We start from the raw sequence: 24,829 nt of genomic DNA, 5'->3' as shown, positions 1-24,829 counted from the left end.
TTAAATCTGCCATCACTCCCACATGGACCATCGACTCTTTGGATACACAAACACTAGACAACTAAGTTAATATAGGCATTATAGGCAAGGGCGCAGCCAGGGATTTTGGGCCCCATGAAAAGATATCACATTTGGCCCCACCAACACACACAGGTCACGTCAACCGTGGGCAATTTCTGTAACAACACCTCTACCTGTGTAGGCTTGCAACTCTCTTGTAGTCCAATACTAACTGTACGATATTCACTGACATTGAGCTGTGAAAATATAATACTGTGCAGACATGCATGCAATATACAAATAAAGCATTAGTGTAATGTGTTTGTTTAATTGTAAATTAAATATTCTATAAATGTCTATTATCGATGATATGTTAATAAAAAAATTAAGTCATTTTCTAAGATATTTTTAGGACCACTGTCAGTCACAGGCCCTTAGAATCGTCGTAACCTTTCACCCCTTTATGGCACCCCTGATGTGACGGCCCTGGGCCTCTATGGTAGAGGGGATGGTCTGCCTTGCCTTCTACTCCTGTGTTTCTCTCTTCCCCTAGATGGTCTGGTCCCTCCCTCCTCATCAAGTGATTGAGATCACCTGTTGGGAGCCTTTTTAAATCCTGGCGTGCCAAGATGTCACTCTCTCACTCTCTGGCCCTCCTGGAAGGCTGGTGCCGTTCAGGCTCCTTATGTTTAGTTTAGTTTGTTTTATTGCGTTAAGAAGTAGCCTTGGTTCATGTTATTTCGATGTTAAAACTATTGTTTGATTCATTTTTGTTAACTTTAATAAATTACTTTCATTTGAGCTCTTGCCGTGTGGTCCTCCCTGCTTTGTTGTGCTCTTAAACGAGCTGGGCATAACAAGTGGGGGCTCGTCTAGTTAGAACCTGGGGAAGGTTATAGTTTCTGATAAGTTTGAGCATTTGGCTTTGGTTGGGAGGCCCACCGGAGTAGTTCTTTTGTTTAGATGGAACCGGTAGAGTTTGAGACTTTGCTTTAGTTTTTCATGGTGTTAAACTGCATGTGATCGGTGTAGCCAAGAGACTGGTAAGTTTGGGTTATGCGGTGCATAGCTGTGGGATGGTTGTAGCTGAGTAGCTGGGCTATTTTTCTGTCTGGCAGGAGCATTTTCTTGTGTCCCCCAGGTAGGCTGTAGCAGCAGTTATCTCACAAGGAGAAGCTGTTGGTTTGTTGTTTTCAGGGCTGTTTGTTATTTTTGTGTGTTGTCCGCGCGGCTGGCAGCATTTGGCTCGGGAGCACCCCTAAGTATTGGCTGGGGGCAATCTGCCTTCCCCAATACAGACGGTTTGTAGGTGCATAAATACCCACCGCCAGTACACACATGAAGACTAGGGAGCAGTTAGTAAGTTTGGGCTAGGCAGTTAGGAGGGGGTGCTCCTATCACTCATCATCCCTGCGGTTGTGTGCTGTGTGACTCAGGCTGCCTTGTGGTTGTGGTTGTTTTTTGAATAGGTTCAGGTATTTAACTGGATGTATTTTTTGATAGGGTTAATGATGGACACTGGCAATAGTAATCCGTTGGTCTCTGAGTTTTTGGAAAGACCAGCTCGCAGTACATTAGCTCAGTTTAGAAAGGCAGATCTACTTGAGTTGGCTATATTGTTGGGATGGTCAAAAACTGATCAGGTGCCACGGAAGGTAGAGCTAAGGGACATCGTGGAAGGGTTAGCGGTGTCGGCCAAGCTTTTGGAGGTGGTTCAGGTTCCAGTGGCTCCATCAGTTTCTGAGCTTTTTGGTGGGACTTTGTCTTTTGACCAGTATATGCAGTTGGAGAGGGAAAAGGCAAACAGGGAGAAAGCGAGACTACAGTTTGAATTGGAACATGAGAAGATCAGAGCTGAAGTGGCCTTGGAAAGGGAGAGATTGCAGGTTGAGCAATTGAAGCTAGCGCTGATAAGGGACGGTAAAGCACAGGAATCGTTGTGGACTGGAGGAAGAAGTGAGTCTGCAGGGGGGCGTAGTGGTTTGGATATTGCTGAGAGCTTGCGTATTCTCCCGAAGTTCGATGAGAAATGCCCCAGCAACATTTCAGCGCCTTATGAACAGGGTTTTGGCTGGTTTGTCTGGGTGTGCAGCATATTTGGATGATGTGGTGGTGTTCAGTGACACCTGGGAGGCCCATGTTCAACGTTTGCAGGCAGTGTTTGACAGGTTGGTTGACGCAAATTTGACTGTGAACTTGACAAAGTGTGAATTTGCAAAAGCGACAGTGACATATCTGGGTAAGGTGGTAGGCCAAGGGGTAGTTCGTCCTGTGCAGGCTAAGGTGGAGGCGATCGCTAAATATCCTGCACCAACATCCAAAAAGGAACTGATGCGGTTCCTAGGGCTGGTAGGGTATTATCGCAGTTTTTGCTGAAATTTCTCCACTGTAGTTGCTCCAATGACGAACCTCTTGAGAAAAAATACTCCATTTATCTGGTCTCCATACTGTCAAGTGGCTTTCACGGGTGTGAAGAAACTGATTTGTTCTGCTCCTGTCCTTACAGCTCCAGTGTTTGACAGACCTTTTAAGGTACAGGTGGATGCAAGCAACATTGGTGCTGGGGCTGTTCTCCTGCAGGAAGGGGTGGGGGGAATCGAACATCCAGTTTGCTTCTTTTCACGTAAGTTTAATCGTCACCAGTTGAATTATTCAGTTATTGAAAAGGAGACATTGGCATTGATTTGGGCACTAAAATTTTTTGAAGTTTATGTTGGTCCATCATTGCCGGTGACAGTTTATACAGATCATAACCCTTTGACTTTTCTGTCTACTATGCAGAATGGTAACCAGAGGCTTATGCGCTGGTTGCTATTTCTCCAGCCATATACATTGCAGGTATGTCATGTGAAAGGTCGGGATAATGTGATGGCTGACGCATTGTCTCGAGCTCCTGTTTGATGTACCGAAGACCTTTTTCAGTAGGGGTCTTCGTTTTATGGGGGGGGGTGTGACGGCCCTGGGCCTCTATGGTAGAGGGGATGGTCTGCCTTGCCTTCTACTCCTGTGTTTCTCTCTTCCCCTAGATGGTCTGGTCCCTCCCTCCTCATCAAGTGATTGAGATCACCTGTTGGGAGCCTTTTTAAATCCTGGCGTGCCAAGATGTCACTCTCTCACTCTCTGGCCCTCCTGGAAGGCTGGTGCCGTTCAGGCTCCTTATGTTTAGTTTAGTTTGTTTTATTGCGTTAAGAAGTAGCCTTGGTTCATGTTATTTCGATGTTAAAACTATTGTTTGATTCATTTTTGTTAACTTTAATAAATTACTTTCATTTGAGCTCTTGCCGTGTGGTCCTCCCTGCTTTGTTGTGCTCTTAAACGAGCTGGGCATAACACTGATTATAGGCATATTTATGCCGCTGATATTTAATAGCCTTTATCTGTAGAATTGAAGTAAACATTTATTCATAACTCAACCTTTTAATTGTAAGTGAGTATACCTGTAATTTATATCACCCACAATTACTGATTGATCCCTGAAATAATCTGAATGTGCAACTAAAAGCAATAGGCTAAAACAGGTGAATATGTTCCCATTATTAGAGCGTCAGGGTTTTCTTTGACAGTTTTTTGGTAATTAGCTGATAAAGTATTGCCTGCAGCTGTGACCAGGAGGAAAAATACCAATTTGGGGAGCAGAAACTTTATCATTTGTAAAACCTTTCAAGTGGGTCTTTGAAGGTTTCAATTAGTATCAATTACCTTTGCTAGGGCATCATTAAGTCTCATTATATAAATGAGTGAAATCTACTTTTGTAGGATGTAACATCCTGTAGACATCTATAAACCACAACATTCACTCATGTTTTTAAGAGCTCTTCCTTCTTTATATATCTCTTGAGGGGCTGTAAGATGATTCAATCATTGGCATCTGTATATGCATTCAAATCTCTGAATAACACAGTATGATATCCTACAATTAATAATTCATGTTTCCTGAATATTTTAACTTTCATTGCCTTATTGGAAGTGTATACACACTTATAATTCTCATTTTATATGAGCATAAAAAAATTAAAAATCAACTAATACAATTCTCCCTAGAATAATGTCTTTATTTTTGATCATTTCGGTTTCATTTAAAAAAATATACCAATTCTGTAAGCTTTCTCAAAGCCAATAGAGATAATAGATGTACTTATTGTCCATTCTTAATTCTTGTGTACATATTATATCATACTGTGTACTGAGAAGAGCATTCATTTTGTTTTTTCTGTTCTCTGCTGATTTGATGCCTCACAAATTACACATAGTAATTGAAAGCATAGTCATCGTAGCAAAGGTTCATATCAAGCCTAAAACTTTCATCTGGACATGGGTTTTTTTCTCAACAGAAACACTAACGTTACTTGACAAAGGTGACCGTTGTCTTTTTTGATTCACACTCGCATGTTCTCCTGGCTTGTCTGTAGTAGTAGAAGGGGAGTAGTATGTCTTAATAGTTGAGAAAAACTGTAATAGTAATAATTATGTTTCAAAATCTTAGTCACATACTATATAGTACGTATTTGTATGCACTTGAAAAAGGTTATTGTAAAAAATGAGGTATTAAGGTCTGTTCACTCTGCAGTCATGATGTATTTAGGAAAACCTCAGCTCATTCTGACTTTCCGAATGGACACAAGTTATTTTCACTTGCTTATGACATACCTGGTTTATTTGGGGCTGACATTAAATATCCAACACAAACCCAAACATAACTTTTTATTCAAGTATTAAAATGTAAAGCACATTATTCTGAATATCAACAAAGTACGAATCAACACAATTAGAAAAGCAAAACTCTGTCTTTTCCTTAACAATCAGTTTGTAATATGTGTAATCTCTCCGTTCTCACGGCTCCTTCTCGGTCGTGTAATGCATAGAAATGTTTGCACAGAAGCTTGAGTAAACTACAATCCTGTGTCCCAAAAATATTTCAGTTGGTCCCTTAAACTAAAATACAAAAGGAATGAAAACATGATTAAAGGGTATTTGATGTATGGATCTGACCAGTCAAATTAATGACAAATGTACCACTAGCCAAGCAGGTTACTGCACTTAGCAAAGCACTTTCACACATACAGCTTTATCAGTTCTGAGGGGTTTCTTCAGCATTTGGACTGCAATAATGTTTATGAAGGAGAATAATACACATTAGTATACATATTTTCATGAACTATGTAATATTTGTACTAAAAGCCAGATAATATAGCCACAAACATAATGCTATTAACCTACCAAAGGACACCGAAATACGCCCGAAATGTTTACCATTCATTAGTAACATCATGCTTGATTTTTTTAATCAAAAGTGAATATCAGAAAGGCACAACAAAATGATGAGATCCATACCCCACCCATCCCAAATCATATCAATTGATCTCCAACATTTTCTTTTGTAATTTTTTCATTGTGTATCATAGATTATCTATTTAGATAAACAAATTTACAACAGTTACCCTTTTTAATGAGAAGATTAGCAGGCAAATCTCCCAGTTTGACAGGGACAGAGGCATAGATTTAAAGAGCTTTTGTGCCTTTGATTTGGTTTAAGTGGTCTATATGCCCTTTATATTTGACATCGTCATAAATCTGGTAATTAGATGAGCACATTACTAACAACTGAGGTAATGGGCTCAACACCTGGGAGACATCTTGAAATAACAGGAGTGACCGATGGCAAAAAAAAAACCCAGGGGGAGGTCCTACGGTGTGTGAGAAAAGGTGCTGCAATGAGACATCGTTTAACATTCTCCTTAATTTAAGAAAAAACGAAGGGAAAAATGACACACACTCACACAAATAAGGAGATCCAAACATTTGACATCAACTTGTGGCCACCAAACTAACAGCTGATGGCTGCACAAACCTGTTTGCCCCGAGCACTTTTCTGATATATAGGAAGAAAAAAGCATTACTTGTACTTCACTGAAAAAACAGACTCCCTCACCAAAGTGCCTGTGAGTGCTTTAGATTGCAATAACTTCTGAATTAATTCTTTCTATTGAGGCAATGCTATTCTGCCATATAATCCAAGTCTTATCCTTATAACAGGTAATTAGTAACAATCAAATTAGAGACTTGCTCAGCAAACATTTCTGGGGAGATAAAACCAAGCATGTGTGCTTATAAGAAATAAAGTGATCCCCAGAGTAGAAATCAACATTAATATAACTGTCTTAATAACATTAAACTTAGATTTTCTAAATAATATATAAGTACCTGTAATTCCAACAAAACATAATACTCTTGAAGTGCATCAGATATCGGTCCTATTGCCAACAGTGACAGGTAGAGGATTGTGTAATACAAGAATGCACTGCACTCAAAGTATTTTCTTCCATGTGTAGCACTGGGTTAAGCTGAACTCTGGAGGAAAAATGAACAAACAGAGGAACAATTAGAGGAGTGATGTGGGCTCTGCTGCAGCATCAGACGCCTGTCTGCTGAGGGCCTTGTCTTCAGCCAACCTTTAGGGGACGGGCAGTCTCAGAGACCAACCCGGAGCTGAGTCATGTCCACCACAAGGACACTCGGAAAGTCCTGGAAGAGTCTGTCATTTTCATGCTGTCAGTCCACTGTGATGCCTTTCTCTCTGAGCTCCTCTGTCACTCGCACCAGGTAAGTTGGGTCTGGGTAGCCAAAACTGTCAGGAGAAATAAAAAAGTCATCACTGCATCTGTATGAGCTCAGATGGCAACAGTGCCAAGGACATCAACTGATAGTATTTCCTTGTCAGGAACTTGAATTACATCTGTCAGTCTTCACTGAGCCCTGTTCTCAGTGCACCACACCTCTCAGGGACGTTTTTGAGACTATTACCAGATCCAATCATAGTGAAATTCAGCTAAAGTTAAAAGCATACATACCAGCGGGGCCCGCCCCATATTGAGGTCTTGTGGTGAATGTCATTCCAAGTAATGACATTTTGCATGCCTGTAGTCATGGAGGTACCAACGGTGAAGATAAGGCGCTGTTCAAAGGACCGGCGCAGCAGGCCCAGCACACGGTTCCCCTCAGGGCTGTCAGGGAGGTAGGCCACACGGTCGGTTCCTGGGTAGCGAACGCCTGGGTTTGGGTGTTCTGGCTGTTGGCATCAAAGGAGTTAAAAAGGATCAGTTCAAAATGGCATAAATGGCTTTAAAACAATTGTATCTGTTTACTGGGGTCAAAAAAACACTTAATACTACAATGATCCCCACTGTCTGATCAAGAACATGTATGGGACTTATGAAATACAGTGAGCATGCACCGCTGAAACTGTGTTTTTCCTGGGAAAAAAATTTGACCCCTAAAGGTCAGTTAACTTGTCTGGGGAAGTGTGACTCAGCTTGTACAGATTATTTTATAATGCCCACTGTGGGAGGAGATTTCCCAAGTCCCTGAAGCAAAAACTCCACTGATGTCATCAGAGTTTATCTTAGTTTAGGCTTGGAAACTACACAACCCATAAAAATAGACAAAAAGTCAAGGAGGTCAAATGCTAAATCACTGGGAAACCCCTTAAAAGGGAAATGTCTCATTGAGCACTGGGATAACACTTTCAACCATTCCTTAACCTTTAAGTTAGAAATGTGGGCTAGAGTCACCAAATAAATGAGGAGTTTGTTGCAGTGATGAAATACTGACCATAACTGAACACAGAAGCCTGTTTCGCTATGTTACAAATATTACTGATATAAACAAGTCTTAAAAGGCATCTGGAAAAAAAACTATTTTAGTTGTTGTTTAGTGTTTCTTTCCTGCTTTAAATGACCTGCCAATTAATTTGAGAATGACAGCAGATTTATATGCTGTGTTTTACACTTAATGCTTTTGTTTATACTTGGGTTGAAGAATGTACTTTTAGTTGTGTATTGCCTTATGAAACTGGATATTTACTGTTCAATGTAAAACAAAAGGTGAACAACAACAACTGTGAGATGAATTCATTACACCCACAGATGATTATCAATTATTCCAGTAACACTGTCTCACTCGTAGTCTCGGTTAACTCACTGCTTGTAAGCCAGGAGGGAAGCTGTAGATGATGCAGATACATCCATAGCCTTCATGCCCAGGAAGCTCCAGATCAGGATCTCTCTCTACGATCATAGTGCCATTGGCAGGCTGGTTCCCAATCAACTGGCCGTACACTAACCGACACACAGGACACGATTTCTTCACCTTAAAGGCTTGATCCAGGCAAGAGCGACAAAACGAGTGGCCACACCTCTCAAGGGTGGTCTTCTCCACTATGTCACCCATGCAGATTGAACAAGTATTGTTGTCCTCTGCCTCGCTGTGGGAAGCCATGCTGGAGTCTATGTCCTTCCTCTGAGCTGTCTCGTGGAGCACGGCACAGGCCTCCTCATCAGCAGGCTTCCTGAATCTCTGCTGTTGTCTCTGGGAGCGCCGTGGCTGGGGAGGTGGCGGCTGAAGCAGGTTCCCCTCTCCATTCGGCTCCAGGACTCCGACACAGGGCAGCAGAGCCCTCTTCCTCTTAGGTCCCCCCTCCTGTCTGCTCATTTCTTTGCGGGCACAGCGGCATAAGTCAATGAAGGCTTTTCGTGTCTCGCTGGAGATGGATCCATCCATTACACCAGCTCCTGCGTTCCTGGAGCCTTCCACCGGCTGCAACCTCACAGCGCAGCAGCCCCCCCTCTCCCCTCGCCTAATGATACCAGCACTCATGCCCTGCTTGTGCTGGAAGTCAATGAGCCAGGGCCTCCCAGCTGCAGCCAGGTAATCCCACACCGCCTGTGAAACCAGCACCTCATCACTGCCCTGGCCAGCACGCACACTCATCTCATCAGAGGAAACTTCACAGAGAGGCACAAAAAAGTCATCAGCACAATCCAGAGTGTCAACAAAAAACATCAAAACAAACACTATTTGCACTGGTTGTGGAAGTCCCCTCTAATGATGCTATCTTTTGCTTTAAAACAAACCTGCTGGCTGTGGTGGATTTACTTTCTATACTAGACAGTCTAACAGTAACACATCTATTTCAATTCAGTTTTTTTTCTGTCTGCCTTTATCTGGGCAAGACAAATTAAATGTGACATCTCTACACGGACTGCTTGTAGTGGCTGCAGCATGTCAAAGAGAAACCTACAACAGGCAGCCTCAGCTGATCAGAGATTTGTAAACAAAGGAAACTACACCCCCGTCATACGCGGACGGCATGAGAGCCCACTAACAGCTACACAACAGCAAACACAAGAGTGAAACTTGTTTGAGTTGAAATGTTACCTTGTGATCCCATAAATCCTTTCAATTGCGAATGAAGCGTCCTGTTGAACAGAAAAAGAGAGGAAGAACAACTGAAGCTTTTATGACAGCTGCTCGGCGATGAGCCATTCTCCGCAGCAGCAGCAGCAGCTACAGGAAATTCAGCGATTTCTCAACATCACCTTAATATTTGTCGTCAACATTTAGCAAAAGTGGTTTTAATTTACCCTCCTCCGGATTACTTGGGTACCTCACCCTTTGCCGTAGCTCGTCGCTTGCCTGTCAGGGAGGTTTCTAGCTGGATTAAAGAGCACAGCGCCCCATCGGAGGAGGCCTTTATTTCTGGCGTGCTGGTGCACTTTATCCGGGGATAATTCGCCCTTAGTAGTCAAGACATGATATCCAAAACGTTACCCCGGCTCCTATTACTTCAGGTTTCCGACAGCCCTTCCCCGGCCCTTGCAAATGCCATCCAAAACCCCGCACCTCGTCGCTCCAGTCTCGCCTGTGTTCCTCGTACGTCCTTGGGCTGTAGGCGTGAACACAGAGTAAATAACACTTGTAGGCACTCTTCTTATCTGGTTTCCACCGTGCTAGCTGCGTGACAGCTTTCTCCGGGCTGATAATGTGCTCCTTATGCTCATTTTCAGTCCGTCTCGCCGCTCTCAAGCCGAGTCCTCCTCCCTGTTAGCTCCACGGGTCCAAACTCCATCTATGATAAGAGGGACAGACCACATTGGGAGCTACGAGAAAAATGTGACCAGGAAGTTCGTCACTGAGCTTGACACGATTGGCCAACAAATGGTGGTTTTTGCTTTCTTGCTGTGAATCATACTCTTGTCGTGCATAGCAGCAAATTTATGATTAAAAAAAGGCAACGCTCAACACAGGCAGAGGACCTCCACACAGTGGGTTCAGCCTACACCACTCTGAGGGAATACCCACTCATTCAATTATGATGCAAATGAAGCTGTCTGTCAGGATGCACTTCATTATTGACAGAAATAATATAACTGTTGATACATTTTGACAGAATACATTGTTTGGGTATAATTGCAGCTTTCTGTGTGAACACACAGCTTTTGTAAATTCAGTAGAACAGTATTAAAAATTCTTGGCTTGAGAGATTACAGGGTAGAGCTGAAATTATATAATCATAATAAATATTATATATATGTCCTATTTATCTCTAGTATACCTCCCTCATGTCTATGTTTATCGCTCCACCTATGTTGTACTATTGTGCATTGTAGGCTACTATTATAAGACTGCAGCTAACAATTATTTTCATTAGTAGCTACTGATTTCTCAACTGACCAGTTTATTGTTTTGTTCATAAAATATCAGAACATAGTGAACAATGCCTGTTATCCATAAAAAGCAACACTCTTCCTCCTGCTGCTTTTCAGTTAATGTAGGATCATTAACCTCAAACATGAAATAGCTGCTGACTCTAAAAGACCTCCACATGACAGAAGACATAACCTCCATCTAAAACTGAAGCAAGTAAGAATTTAATTGATCAGCATTCAAAATATCTTTAAATAGCTAACTTGGTGACAGTGTTGTAACACCTTCAACCTGCTGTGTATTGAAATTAAAGAATGTCTTGCATTTGGTTCAAAGAACTAATTAAACCTGACTCACAACAATGTCTGCAATAGGTCAGCCATTAATAAGCCTGCAGAAATCTTTAATTTCTAGTGATTGTTTCATGTACAGACAGACAAAAGAGAATAGATAAGATGCTGGACACAAGTAAAAAGAGTTAATGAGTCTTTCCTTTTCCAGTAAAAAAATCATTGTTGTCAGAAGAGCGTCAGAGAAGTTCAAAATCTGCAGCTGGAGGAAATATATCAGAGAGGCTCAGAGAGGTGAAACCATGCTGATACAGTAATCTGCTTCCTTTTCTATTCTGGTTTTTGGTTAGATTTAGGATTTGCTGATGTGACAGTTGGACCTGGCTGTCAGGGCCCACAGACTTTGGATCACTCTGCTTGAGGTACCTAGGCTTGCAACATCACGCAATATATTTCAAATCACTTCCCAAAAAACATTTCATACTGTCATTGTACAGTTTCTTTATTTCAGTTTAATTAAATTTGATATTTATTTAGCTTTTCCTTCTTTATCTAAATTTCATCCTTTAACATCTTTATACTTAATATAAAGTTTATGTCTTGATGAGTAAGACAGCCAAATAGACAGTCGTAATATATTACCACGCTGAAAGCAGCAGAACAACACCATGTTTCATTTATGTTGTGCAAGTTAATCACATTTTTCTACCTAAATGCACATCATAGCAAAGGTAGGATCCTGTTTCAATTTGTTGACCTTGCACATTTCAGTGGGAGCATAACATATATCAACACAGCAGGTTGCAATTCATTGATATCAGAGTTAATTTAGGGGTTATTATTTTTTTATTTTTTTCTGATAGTGCTACACATTCAAATGTTCTAATCAACTCTGTCACTGTAGCCGTACAGAGAAACATATTTTACTTAGTGTTATTGTATGGATGTTAGAAAAAAAATATCTTCAAACTACCTCTTTCAGAGGAGATGAAATCATCTGGATTTGAGCGAGCACTGGCCTGGCAGTCATGACTATGGACATCCAGCACATCACCTGTCCACCTTCTGCAGGACAGGGGATGAACTAGAGGAGCTCTTCAATACAATGTATTATTATTGTTATAGGGCACTTTGGAATCACCCCATGGAAACAAAATTAGTGATTTATTTTTTTTATTTTAGGCATTACGTCAAATGAGTTTTACATGAACCTCCTGAAAGTTCCCATGGCTACAGTCACAGTGTATGTCCTAATTCGATGTATATGGAGCAAATCCAGAATTTAGTGTCTGGCTGACATCATCACGGTCTGATCTCAGTGCTATTTAAAGGAAATATTTCATAAATTAAACCTGAGCTTTGGAAAGATGGATTTTCTGTGTAAAGAGCATTTTGAGCTGTTTCTTTCAATCTTTTACTAGAAGATGCAAAATTTAAAACAAACTCAAATCCAACAAATCCAAAGAGTGGAGACATAATTAAATAGAAACACTGCAGAATTATTTAAAAACGGGTTAGTAATGTTGTTTCTGATACTTTCCTGTTCCTGAAGTGAACATATTACAGTACTTTTTAGATTACACCTAACAAAACTTACAGCCATTATAAGCATGTGTATGAGATAAGATGATCTTAGGCTATGTGCAGTGTACAAAGATGTGTTACGGGCAGTAAAAGTTTTTAGGAATCATCTTAATCAACACTGTCAGCATCCACAGCTGAGGCTACATAAAATGTTTCCATACTACAACCACAGTTTCCGCAGTTTGCTTGAAAAACTGGCATCATTACAATCAGGCCAGCAGGCAAACTTCTGTCAACTGGACCACACTGAAAAAGGAAATTAGGTTTTAATATCACAATAATGCATCCAAATTACATATCTGCCAAAGAGTCTGGTAGTAAACCCCCCCCCCCCCCCAAAAAAAAACAGCACAGGGAGCTATTGTTAATTCTGACTCGCAAAACTCTGTGCAGCGGCAGAAAAGATCCTGGAGATAATTCAGATTTCACTGACGTCTTTATTCCCCTGTAAGTTATGACTGATTCATGAGACTAATTCATTGAAAATCTACTGTCTTTTGTAGCTTTAAAGTGGAATCTTTTGAGGCCAATTGTATACTGTACATCTATCTGAAGAAATGGAGCATTATAATGTTGGAGATAGACTCAAAGTTTTAAGATTCATGCTGTTAGTTCTGGTTTTATTGAAAGATATCCATAGCTGAAACTTCATATTCCCTCCTCCTAAAAAATAGCTAAAATTAGGACTGAGCTGTGCACTCAAACTAAAGCCCTTTTTTTTGGCCAACAAAAACGCCAGTCTGTCATCTAACTCCAACCCCTTATTTTCAAAGTTTGCTCCCTTCCCTTCCACTATCCCCTAGCAGGCCTGCCACTGTTTTGGCCCTCCTTCTGGTCTTAGAAAGGCTAATTACTGGCACAAGATGGTCAATGTTGGAAAGGCAGATTATTTGTCAAAAGCCACCTATTCAGAACTACTCAACCCTACTCTGCACTAGCACTTCCAGATATTTTTATCCCCTCATCTCTGACATCACCAGTTATCTCCCACACGTTCAGAAGCTGCTTGCCATTATTATTATCTAAACTATCATCTATGTCATCTGTGGCTCAATTCACAGTGAACATTTCCCAGTCAACTCATGATTCTCCTCTCTCCTTCCCTGCTAGCTTTACGCTAGTGATATTGCCTCACAGCCTCACAGCCTTTCTATTCATTTCCAATCCAACTGTTTGGAGCTGCTCCCAAAGTGACATCAGCTAGAGACTACCCCTATGCCTTTAAAGTCATCTGTCATACTCTGTTGCAGGTGAATCTGACAGCTTTCATTCCTATAGAGTCCTAAACTGATGAAGATATGCCTCATTTGATGTGGCTGATAGCAATGGTTAAAGAGTAATCTGTTAATATGCTGTCTTAGAAGCAAAACTGTGAAGGGACATACATTGACTTCATCTCTGCTCATTTCTTTTTTTGATTGATGACCTCCTGCAACTCATTGAAGGAACTAAGGAACAAGTGTGTCTATGTTCTTCTGCTGTTTGTGAAAACTGTTAATGGAGGATAACACACACAAGTCATCTATTCATGCTTCCTTTATAGTCATTTTTTCTTCACTGGACAATAGACAATGAGACCTTGAGCTATACACTTTGCTTGACAATAAATGGAGCTCTCATCACATCCAAACTCTAACGCTCAAATACTCAACACTGACAGGTAAAACATCAGCTTCATACCATAAAAATGAGGAGACACTGACTAAAAAACCTTTGCTTCAAAAACTTTGCAGTGGTGGAGGACTGATGAGAGTAGTGAACGTGAAAAAGAAACCTACATGTTTGTGATGAAGATTCAGGATTTAAAATAAGACAATCCGGCTTGATAGTTGTCAAGTGAATGTCAAAGACAGAGATGGAAAAAGCCTTAGAAATCTTGGTGGCATGTTTTCCACTTGGCAAGACAGCTCTTATAAAAGGTGTCCTTGATGAGGTCACATACAGAGTGGATGCAAGGAGATATTAAAAGTGTAAAGGGTGGCAGATGACTATAGAGTGAACAGGCGTAACAAAATAATTCATGAAAAGAGTGAGATGAAATCTGTTATGGCTCACTTTGATTTGGAGTACTTGCCTAATAAAGTGTTCTTCGATCCTGTGTCGTACCCAGTAAGGCAGTATGCTCCAAACCCTTTGCAGTGCAAGAACTGTTGAAAGTTTAGTCAAGCAGTTTTAATATTTAACAGCTTGACTTTATATATATTGTAAATATCTGTAATTCAATTCTGCCTCGTCAAAATGAACATTTCAAATATCTACTATCTATGTAATTCTTCCTGGGACAAATTATGTCACTTTTACCATTTACGTGTACTGGGCTTTCAATTTCAGATATTCATACATTCATCCATACATTCATTACAATCTGCAATAAAATTCTTACTTACTTACCTATTATATATACTCCTATTCCAGATATCTACAAGTCAATTATCATTTTAATTTCAGATATCCAAAATGAAAAACCATTCCAGATATCCATAATGTAATTTTGAATATCCAAAATACATTGTGAGTAAAAGAAGAAGAAGGGAAACAATCGTATTATGACTAGCAAAAATACAATTTTAGATATCTACAATCATAATTATGTTTTGTAACAATGTAGTTACTCCTTGTAAGAATTATATTGTAGATGTCCAGAATTTTCATTGTTGATTATGGACATCTGAAATTGAAAGCCCAATAAACATGAATGGCAGAAGTGATGTCATTTGTCCTAGGAAGAATTTCATTGTGGATATGTGAATTTTTGATTTTGACTAGGAATAACTGAATTATCCATCTGCAAAATATGTCCAGTCAAGCTATTAAATGTTAAAACGGCCACTTATACTTTTTAATCATAAAGTGTATTTTTGAGCAGTATAATCAAAGTTGTAGACAGTGTTGGGGAATAACTAGTTACATGTAATAGTGTTACGTGATTTAATTACTAAATAAATATAACTTTAATCTGTTACAGCTTCTGAGAAAAATGTGTAATTAAATTAGTTACTCCTGATCATGTTGATGATTACTTGGGTTACATCTGAAGTCAGACCTTTAAGATTTTGCTCAGGAGGAGAGTTTTTCCTCATTTTAAAAATATTTAACATGTTACTGAATACATATATTGCTGTTTTTAATTCTTTCAAAACAATATATGTTTATATGTTGTAAATAAATCATGACATGGGCTTATTTGGAGCACACATGGGCTTAAATGGTGTCACAGTAGAAGCCCATGCCAGACTTTTTTCATAAAATATGTTTATTTTATATTCTAAAAGCTACATGAACAATTGAATACATTTTCAAATGACAGATAAATCTTGCTTCATAAGAAATGATCTCCCTTATAAATAATGTAGGCTAAGTATCCATAAAAAACGCCTGAACTAAAAGCTATCAAAAAGTAAACAAATGCAATAAGTTACATTACTTTGATGAAGTAATTGAAATAGTTACATTACGTGTTACATTTTAAGTAGGGTAACTAGTAATCTTCAAGTAACCTTCCCAAACCTTATTGTAGATATATTGAAATACAATAATAGGAATTTTATTGTGGATGTATTTAATTACCATTCTGACTGGGGAAATACAGTTTGAGAAATGCTAATATGGATATCTAAATGTAATTACGGATAAGAATATGACTGTATGACTTACATATTCCTCGTGGTGGAGCTCTCGCGCTGCCTTGGAGGTGACACGGTGCGTCACGAGAGAAAAGCACGCGAGATGTTTACAGAGACACACGGGGGGCATCTGTTGCAAACGTTAACTGTTTATGTCTCAGTGGTCTTTTTTTTTTTGTCAAGCACACCACAGCTACGTAATACTAAGTTATTATCTGTATCTCGAACCGAAGCGGGAGTCAGAACTCTAAAACTGTGAAGATGTAAGTGTTGAGTTTAATACGCAGGTTGTTGTTAGACTGGTGTCCTGCGCTTCGACTAGCTAACATTAGCTTAGCACACGAGTTAGCCGCAGCGGTGCATTCATTTTCACACGCATGTCAAGACTCAAAAGGTGCAGCACATCGTTAAATCCACCGACAGACAACTCTCATTGAATCTAGTTTAACTTGGCACTTGCGTGTCACTTAAGCTGATAACTCTGCTAGTTTTGTTTACGCGCTTTGCATCAGCTATCGTTAGCTAGCGGGCTAATGTCAACCTGGGGCAATGTTAGCACTGAAAAAGCATGGTGTCATGATTAGCTTGGAGGATTTCACTTTAGCTAACGCGAGCAACTCCAATTTACACTCACATGTCAGTGATACTAGTATTAAAAGCTGGGTTTATCCTATTTTTCCCCTCACCGTGGCTCACATGCAAACGACCGTTCAGCTTCCTTGTATTACCTGACTCATTCTCACAGTGTGGTCATGTAATACTTATTCGGAGAATCGTGTCAAATCTGAAGTTTAATGCTAGCAGGTGCACCGATTTGATTAAAGGGCTTATTCTAATGTTTGTCTTAGAGAACAGTTATTGCTTTAGGGTATAGAGGTGATCAATATTGCAGAGGCTCTCATCCTAAACGGGAATGAATGAGTGAAGGTTTTCCTTAACATGATTCAAATGTGGCTTCATATGTGCTGCGCCCTGGCTGTAAAAATGATAGGCCAAACTATTGCCAACAAGCAGTGCAGTGGTAGTTTTTGAATAATTACCAGAATGAAGCATGGATGATGTTGGATTATCCTAATGTCACACAATTCCTCCCCTCTCTTTGTCATTAGGCAGCCTGCAGCAGCTAAGTGGTATGACAGACGGGACTCTGTTTTTGTAGAGTTCTGTGTGGAGGATAGTAAAGATGTGCACGTAAAGTTTGACAAATCCAAATTTGATTTCAGGTAAGTTACAATCATTGTACATTAAATGGTAAATGTTCAAATGTTGGATGAGCTTTAAGATGCTCTTTGGAAATGTGACCCAGATCCTATGATATAGTATGAACAGAATGTTTGAAAACACAAATACCTTTTTGGTTTACATTTATTGTTTATGACTGTAGATGGAATAATATGACATCTTTTTTATCTTACAGCTGTCTCAGTGGAACAGATAATGTTAAACACCAGAATACAGTGGAACTTTTCGGGGAGATTGACCCTAAAGTAAGTTTGTCACCTGCACCTGTGGTTCCAGTTCCACCATTTGTTTAATATATTTGAAGCCTTCATCACATCCTCTTTTTTTCCACACAGGATTCCAAATACAGACGCACAGACAGGTCTGTGTTGTGTTGTTTACGAAAAGTAGAGGCTGGGAAATCATGGCCAAGAATCACCAAAGAAAAGACAAAGGTAACACTCCATTTATGTAAAAGAATGTGTTAATCCACAGATCTTTTCAGTTCTGGTATTGTTTTTTTTTCCTTTGCAAACCAGATACTGCTAATTTATTTCCATTAATCTGAACATACATCTTGGTCAGGTCTTTTCTCATACATTCAAGCCGCATCTTAGTAAAACTCATCTTACTGCATGGTCCTGATGAGGATGATTAAACACATGAAAATGATTAGTTCTAGGAATGGCGATGGTATAGTCTGCCACCCAACTAAACAGCTAAGTAAATTTGAATGTAAAAACAGTCGGAATAAACTGCTTTCCTGTTAAGTATTGCCTTACTTAAAAGCTTGAATCTATCTTCCCTTAGTGCAACTGGCTGAGTGTGGATTTCAATAATTGGAAAGACTGGGAAGATGACTCTGATGAGGACTTGTCAAGTTTTGACAAATTCTCAGAGGTAAACATACTGAGCATGCACAGATCCTGAAGTGAGAGAATGTCCTGATACAATGCAGACATCTTGATTGTTTTCTCTTGAATTTCTCCAGATGATGAACAGCATGGGAGGGGATGATCTACCTGATTTAGATGGTGCAGAAGATGAGGTGTGTTTTCTTTTTAAATGCAGTACTTATTTATATGGTTCACATTTTTATTAGAGATTTTTTTGTTTTTGAGAGATTTAATCTAGTAAAATTTACCAGGTAAAGCATTAATGAAAGATTGTTATTTTTGTTTGTTTGTTTTACAGCATGAATCTGCAGACAGCGATGATGATAGTAAGTACTACTCTAAAAGAGCTTTCATGTGATTTGTAACCAGCAGTCTCTAATTCTGATGGGCTGATGTTACAGAACACAGCTTTAATGCTAGGTGGTGCCAAGTGAATACAAACAGATGGTATATTGTAGGGTTTGGTAGGTAAGCTATAAATGTTAGTTGAAAAATATATCATCCTACATAGATTAGTGGTTATAATGTTATGTTGGGAAGGGCTGGATTGTTTTTTCATTCCTTTCCTTGAATGATAATTGATTTTATTCAATCAAAAAATGGGTATGATAAAGCATTAAGTAACCTAACACTGTAGCAGTAGCAGTTTTGACCTTTTTCATTTCTGATTATCAACTAGCTTGAATGTTTTATTATGTACAATTTGGTTAATTCAGTCTCACTCTCTCTCACTCTCCCTCCTAGAAATGCCCGACCTTGAGTAGATGCATATGGACACCACCTCAGTAGTAAACAAAGCGAGTTAAGAGAGAGGTTGGACATGAGTTGGCAGCCACGTTGGGAGAGGAAACCTCATCTCTCCTAATAGTTTCCAAAGCGAAACCCCTCAAGGGAGTGACTGTTGGATACAGACATGCACAGAGATCCATAGCGACATACAGTGCTGTGCTGTGCTTTGCTGTTCTGTTCTGCATGGACAATTCTGTTCAAAATGAAATGTTAATGTTCATTGACTTAAATGACTGTGGGATGTGCTGATGTCTTACACCTTCTCTTTGTTCTTGTTTTTTTGCGATGTCAGGTTATGTATAGAACATTGTGATTTCTAATGAAGAAAAAGAACTAAAAATGCCTATTTTCCAAACGACTTTTTTTTAATGACAGGTTTTCCCTTTTTAATGTTTGTATTGTAAATTGCACTTATTTTGTTTTGTTAATTTAAAGGTTTCCGCTTGAAATGGGTTTTCCAATGTATGACAACATCTGCAAATATTTAACAATAATTTCTCTCCTTTTTTTTTTAAACATCTCAGCATTTAAAATAAACAGATATGCTTGTGCAATTTACAGCTTGTGTTGAGATTATGGTAGTAGAGCGGTACAATCTTTGCACATAGTCAAACCTTTGCAAAGGTGAGTTTGTTTCTCTGTGTATAAAACATTGCACATTGTAGCAGGTATAAAAAGTATACTTAATTTTCTTCCATATGCATACTAAGGTCAGGGCAGAAATCTAATGTACCCAGTGAAGAGATTCCCAAATAGTTAAAAAAAAGAAAAAAGAAAACGGCACAGATTACAAATGTTTGTTGCTCAGAAACACTAGAACTATGCTTTGGAAGGTTGTGTGTTTCTCTCAACGTGTTGAACACTTGTTTTTGTCCTATGCTGTGGGATTTGGGTTTACATTTCTAATAAACCTGTTTCAGACCCTTGTATATCAAACTTAAATATTGAAGTATCACCTTTTCAAGTTCCAAAAGAGATTAAGTCATCACCAAAGTTTAACTGTAAAGAAATAATTATACTATATTAGTGAGGGAGTGTGATCTCAGTATCCAGCAATATTGAAAAGAGGTTCTTTTTCTTTTCTTTTTTTCTCAAATCTGTATTAAAACAGTACTGACATGCACATATGTACTGTATTTTGTTCCTTTGTAACACTATTAATCTGAGAGTTGTGGGACAAAGTCAACAATCATCCTTGGCAAAAATGTACTCAAAAGTTAACCAAAGCCATTATGAAGCTTCTGCAGTCTTAGTTAGACACAAGTTAGTGTTTGTAATAGTCTGAATTAATTTCCTCATACTGTGTTTCCTCCCTGAGCTAAAGTGGAGCAACAGTTATTTTTATATGTGAAGCACTTTGAATTACTTCAGCAGCACTATTGGAAGTCTGCTGTATAGATTTTGATTTTGAAAGAAGAACATACCGATTTGATTTGACTTACTTTGCTGAAGCCTCATATTGGTTGAACTTTGGAACAATAATTGCAGATTTTTTTTCCATCTCTAAACTTGGAATCACTCAGAGAGAAATCTCTTATGTACAAGAGGAGCAATCTTTCAATTTACTTATGGGAATGTGAATGTTGTATCGAGACAAAACTGAAACTACCTTTGAATTGCCATGGAAATATGAAATGCCACTTTGTTACCACTGTGTAGTGCTAATGCGTCAGCACTGCACTCTCACTTCCCTCTTAACCTTACAGGGGGATTTCTGGGATTTCCCATCTCCCCTGTTCTTTGATACTGAGTGTAAAAAGGAAAATGGAACCCTGAAATCCCATCATGCCGTAAATTTCTAGTGTAAATTGTTTGTGATCATGCTGAGTACAGTTTTGTCTAACATCCAATACATGCTTCCCACAAACAGAAGTAGTTAGCAAATATATCATCCCCTGATTCTGTGATGCTCATCTAATCTGGTATTAAAACGTAATTATCAGTCAATAAAGGCTGCAGATTATTAATGGAAATTAAAACTTAAATTCCCTATCATGCACACATCATGGATCACGTGATAATGAAAATGAATCATTTGAAGTAAGGAACTTCCTGAGCTAAACAGCAGCTATGAAGCCTAACTCTCCTGTGTCCTCCAATAAATGTTGTTACCCCTGTGTGGTGAGCGTAGCCCATTTCTACTCCAGTGTGAGATGTTTAGGGCCTGCATGGTGTTATGTATGTGTCAGCAGTCTGTAGACAGGGAACAGGAAAATACAATGCAAGCACCTTTTAAACACCCTCCCCTGTAAAACTAAACTGTGGGCTTAAACCCACAAAAGGTGGCTTACCACTGATGGAGGGAGTCATGAGAAGGACATAATACTCGTCACAATAGAGATGCACAAACTGGCAAACTAATAAACTGTCAGGATCAGGACAACAACATCAACACTATCTTTTGTGAGAAAAAGTTTTGTTTTCTCCAGCAGCAATGACCATTGTTCTCCATACGATAGTGGAGGACTGTGTTCACCATGTTTTCACCTTGTTAACTTTAGGCTGCTGTGAAATTAATGTGAGATATTTGAATATTTGTAAAACATAAAAATAAACCAGGCAACTTTCAAAGTGACCGATGTTCTTTGTCTTCTGGTTATATTTATATATTCTGATGCTATTCCAATGCAAGTCTCTGGAGTATCTAAATCATCATGGCCAAAAAATGAAAAGGCTGCTCTGGACTATGAAAAAGTGAACTCACAGATTCAACAGTGACCATTAGACAAACATCATAGAAACCAGCAGAAACTGTTATTGCCAGCGTTTTGTTTCCATGCATGAAAGGAAAAAAGTAGTGAGCTCAGCATAATCCTTTCAAAGGGCTGCTGCCGTCCCTCTGCCTGCTCTGGTCAGCATGATGCTCCAGTGCAGAAGCTCAATGCCAGGCCTGCTCTCCCCTCTTCCTCTCCGACCGTGGATTTTCCACCGCTTTATCCGACCTGAGCCTCCAACCCTGTCCAGCACACACAATGTAAAACTCTGCCTAATCAGTTCTGCTGCCACAAACCTAATTTGTACCTATCCACAACACAAGTGGAGAAATTGAGAAATTGCTCATGCTTTTGTTATCAAAGCCCCAGCTGAATGTGAAGTGTTGTTTGCACATTACTGAGGAGACAATGGAAAGTAAATCATGGAAAATGAGAGGAAGGTGGACATCTTAATGATATTAACACTGTGCTTGTAAATATATCAAAATTAGTGGAAACCAAGCAAAACATTCACTGCTCTTCACGCTGCCCACCACATGTTCACAGCTTTTCTATTTTTGCAGATTTGAAGGTCAGTGCAGTTTCCCAAGGGGCATTTTCACCATCAGTGATGTTCTATCACTATCCTTCAAATAGTGCTTCAACCAGGCAGTTGGTGGTACTGAGATGGTAGATCTCCACTTCCCCCACTAAAACCAGAGGTCTTGCTGAACCCATGACAAGCTTGAAATGAGAGCAGTGTGCTACACCAAACACATTTTTGTTTACTTCTCTGCTTGCCCTGACCAAATAAGTTAAACCACAAGCCATAGTTTCGAAAGCACACCTTGAATGGACTAAATGCAGTACATTTACATTTACATTTGCAACCCTTTAGTGCAGTTTCAGAGAGATTTCAATAATGAGAGGGCGAAGAGGTCAGGGCAAAAGAAGGGTTAAATGATTTTGTTTTGAGTTGTAGTATTGTGCACTGGCCCCTCCCCTGGGCTCAGCAAAGCAGCTTTGGCCCCTGGGGTGTTATAAAAAGGCCTCCGAACTCCCCCTGCTCTGGTAAAGAGGCTGAATGTCTGCAGGACATGCTTAACGTCTGTCTATCCATGTTCTTCTACTAACAACCAGCAGGGTTGGCACATAGATGCACAGAGACTGGCGTATTGCTCCACTCAGGAGCTCTCTATGACAGAAATCAGAGGCAGAGCAGCAGGTTATTCACAGTTACATGTTGAGCAGTTTAGGTGTTGTTGCATTTAACTTTAGAGAGACAGTTTCTGTTTGAGGAAAAGTTTTGTCCTTTGCTCTGTTGTTTTTTTGTTTACCGAACAACAGGGTCTCAAACATAGTTATTACTGTGGAAAAGCAGCATCTGCTTTTAGGTGATTAGTTAGTTTTTCTGTTGACTTTTCATCCCTCCATTGCTTAGAGGTTGCTTTTTGACCTTTTTGCCACCATGTGGGAGTTCCGGTCCATGTCCTTCTGGCGGGCAGTGTTCGCCGAGTTCTACGGCACCATGTTCTTTGTATTCTTTGGGTTGGGGGCAGCCCTCCGCGGGACCACTGCGCCCCATAATGTTCTGCATGTTGCCTTTTGCTTTGGGCTGGCGGCTGCCACCCTCATCCAGTCCATTGGCCATATCAGTGGAGGACACATCAACCCAGCTGTTACCTTTGCCTACCTGATTGGCTCCCAGATGTCCCTGTTCCGTGCTTTCTTCTACATCATGGCCCAGTGTCTTGGCGCACTGGCTGGTGCTGCCGTGCTCTACGGGGTCACACCTGGCAACATGAGGGGAAACCTGGCACTCAACACAGTAAGATTACCTGCCAATTACTGGAACTAATAGCAGCTTTAATAGTCCATATCCAAGTTCTTAGGTCTTATATGAATATAATTCTCATAAATTATATGTTGCAGTATTCTGGCATTTATGTTAGCACAAAGTCTGACAAAAAGAATCAGCTTGCATCTACAATAAAATACAATAATTTAAACCTTTTTCTTTCAGCTGCAGCCTGGTATCAGCCTGGGCATGGCCACCACCATGGAGGTCTTCCTCACCCTCCAGCTTGTCGTCTGCATCTTTGCTGTGACAGATGAGAGGCGCAATGGACGCCTGGGATCCGCTGCCCTGGCCATTGGTTTCTCCGTGCTCATGGGGCATCTTCTTGGGGTAAGAACCAACCAGGCAGCTCTATAAAATTTGAAATGTCTCACTAGGCTCATACAAGGATCCTTAGTAGTATCAGTTCAACAGTTCTTACCCAGGACTCTCCCTGTCTTTGACTTAGATGTACTACACTGGAGCAGGAATGAACCCTGCAAGGTCCTTCGCCCCAGCTGTCCTGGTCAGGAATTTCGTCAACCACTGGGTAAGATCACATCTGTAAATCTACGTATGAACACAACAAATGCTTAAGAACTCTTCTAAACAACAGCAATATGAACTCATCAACATATTCTTCTCTCTGATTTTTTTGTCAATGACAGGTGTACTGGGTGGGACCCATGATTGGTGGTGCCATGGGTGCTCTGCTGTATGACTTCATGCTCTTCCCCCGCATGCGTGGCCTCTCCGAGAGGCTTGCCACATTGAAGGGCACCCGGCCCCCAGAGGCTGAGGGCCAGCAGGAGACCAGGGGAGAGCCCATCGAGCTCAAGACACAGGCCCTATAAGCCTGGCGTAGAAGATTGGCTTTCTGACCCCCATCCCTCACCCCTCATGCCCCACTCTGCACCCTCAGTTCCCGGTCCATCCTCAGCCCCACTCAGCGTTTCTGCACACATACCTCTTTCCCGCCTCCACACACGCTAACACAGATCCCGAACACATCCTTGTTCTGCATCCAGAACTTGACCTGCTGAATTACAGTGAAGGGGTACCCACAGCCCTGACCATCTTGTCTAAATTCCCCTCTACCCAACCTTCCTCCTCCTTCTCCTCCTCCCCTTCCTCCTCCTTCTCCTCCTCCCCCTTGGACTGCAGGACAAAGATGGAGGGTTAGAAGAAGACTTGCCACTGAAGGAAGCACCCTGTGCCTTGTGGTGTGGGGAGTCAGTCCCTCCTGACTGACCAGGTGGCTATAACTGCTCAGGACAGGGGCCCCTCTCTCTATCTTTCTTTTTTTTTTCTCTCTTTCTGTTTTTCTCCCTATTTCGTAGTCTGCTAGGAGTGAAGCTACAGTAGAGCAGTGGACTTCTGCATGCTTTTCCATTTTGATCCAGTGTGATCTCGC

The 24,829-nt window shown here is 40.3% G+C and overlaps 3 protein-coding genes across 6 annotated transcripts; 2 read left to right on the top strand and 1 right to left on the bottom strand.

The window, feature by feature from the left end:
* Positions 1-4,692: 4,692 nt before the first annotated feature.
* dtx3 (deltex E3 ubiquitin ligase 3) lies at positions 4,693-9,915 on the bottom strand. Of its 4 annotated transcripts, none has more exons than XR_009925600.1 (5): positions 9,214-9,915; positions 7,978-8,780; positions 6,849-7,066; positions 6,450-6,625; positions 4,693-6,348 (listed from the first exon to the last, which is right to left on the bottom strand). XR_009925600.1 is itself a non-coding variant. In XM_062427717.1 (5 exons), exons 2-5 carry the CDS (start codon positions 9,224-9,226, stop codon positions 6,550-6,552), a joined length of 1,110 nt encoding a protein of 369 aa, XP_062283701.1. In that variant the 5' UTR covers positions 9,227-9,254; positions 9,420-9,915; the 3' UTR covers positions 4,693-6,549. The 4 variants fall into 4 exon arrangements, 3 of the variants coding, with proteins under 3 accessions (XP_062283701.1, XP_062283702.1, XP_062283700.1); XM_062427717.1 differs by having other exon boundaries at positions 4,693-6,625; positions 9,214-9,254; positions 9,420-9,915; XM_062427718.1 differs by having other exon boundaries at positions 4,693-6,625; positions 9,214-9,254; positions 9,448-9,915.
* A 6,193-nt stretch (positions 9,916-16,108) lies between these two features.
* ptges3a (prostaglandin E synthase 3a (cytosolic)) lies at positions 16,109-20,008 on the top strand. Its single transcript, XM_062427705.1, has 8 exons — positions 16,109-16,242; positions 17,089-17,202; positions 17,397-17,466; positions 17,557-17,655; positions 18,011-18,100; positions 18,192-18,248; positions 18,395-18,422; positions 18,841-20,008. Coding segments are annotated over exons 1-8 (480 nt in total). The 5' UTR covers positions 16,109-16,240; the 3' UTR covers positions 18,861-20,008.
* Positions 20,009-23,046: 3,038 nt separating this feature from the next.
* mipa (major intrinsic protein of lens fiber a) lies at positions 23,047-24,269 on the top strand. Its single transcript, XM_062426707.1, has 4 exons — positions 23,047-23,406; positions 23,602-23,766; positions 23,885-23,965; positions 24,084-24,269. The coding sequence occupies exons 1-4, from the start codon at positions 23,047-23,049 to the stop codon at positions 24,267-24,269; spliced, it is 792 nt and encodes a 263-aa protein (XP_062282691.1).
* Positions 24,270-24,829: the final 560 nt, after the last annotated feature.

This window comes from Scomber scombrus, chromosome 10 (genome assembly GCF_963691925.1).
Source record: "Scomber scombrus chromosome 10, fScoSco1.1, whole genome shotgun sequence".
Lineage (NCBI taxonomy): Eukaryota > Metazoa > Chordata > Actinopteri > Scombriformes > Scombridae > Scomber > Scomber scombrus.
This window is presented reverse-complemented; position numbering and strand designations above follow the sequence as displayed.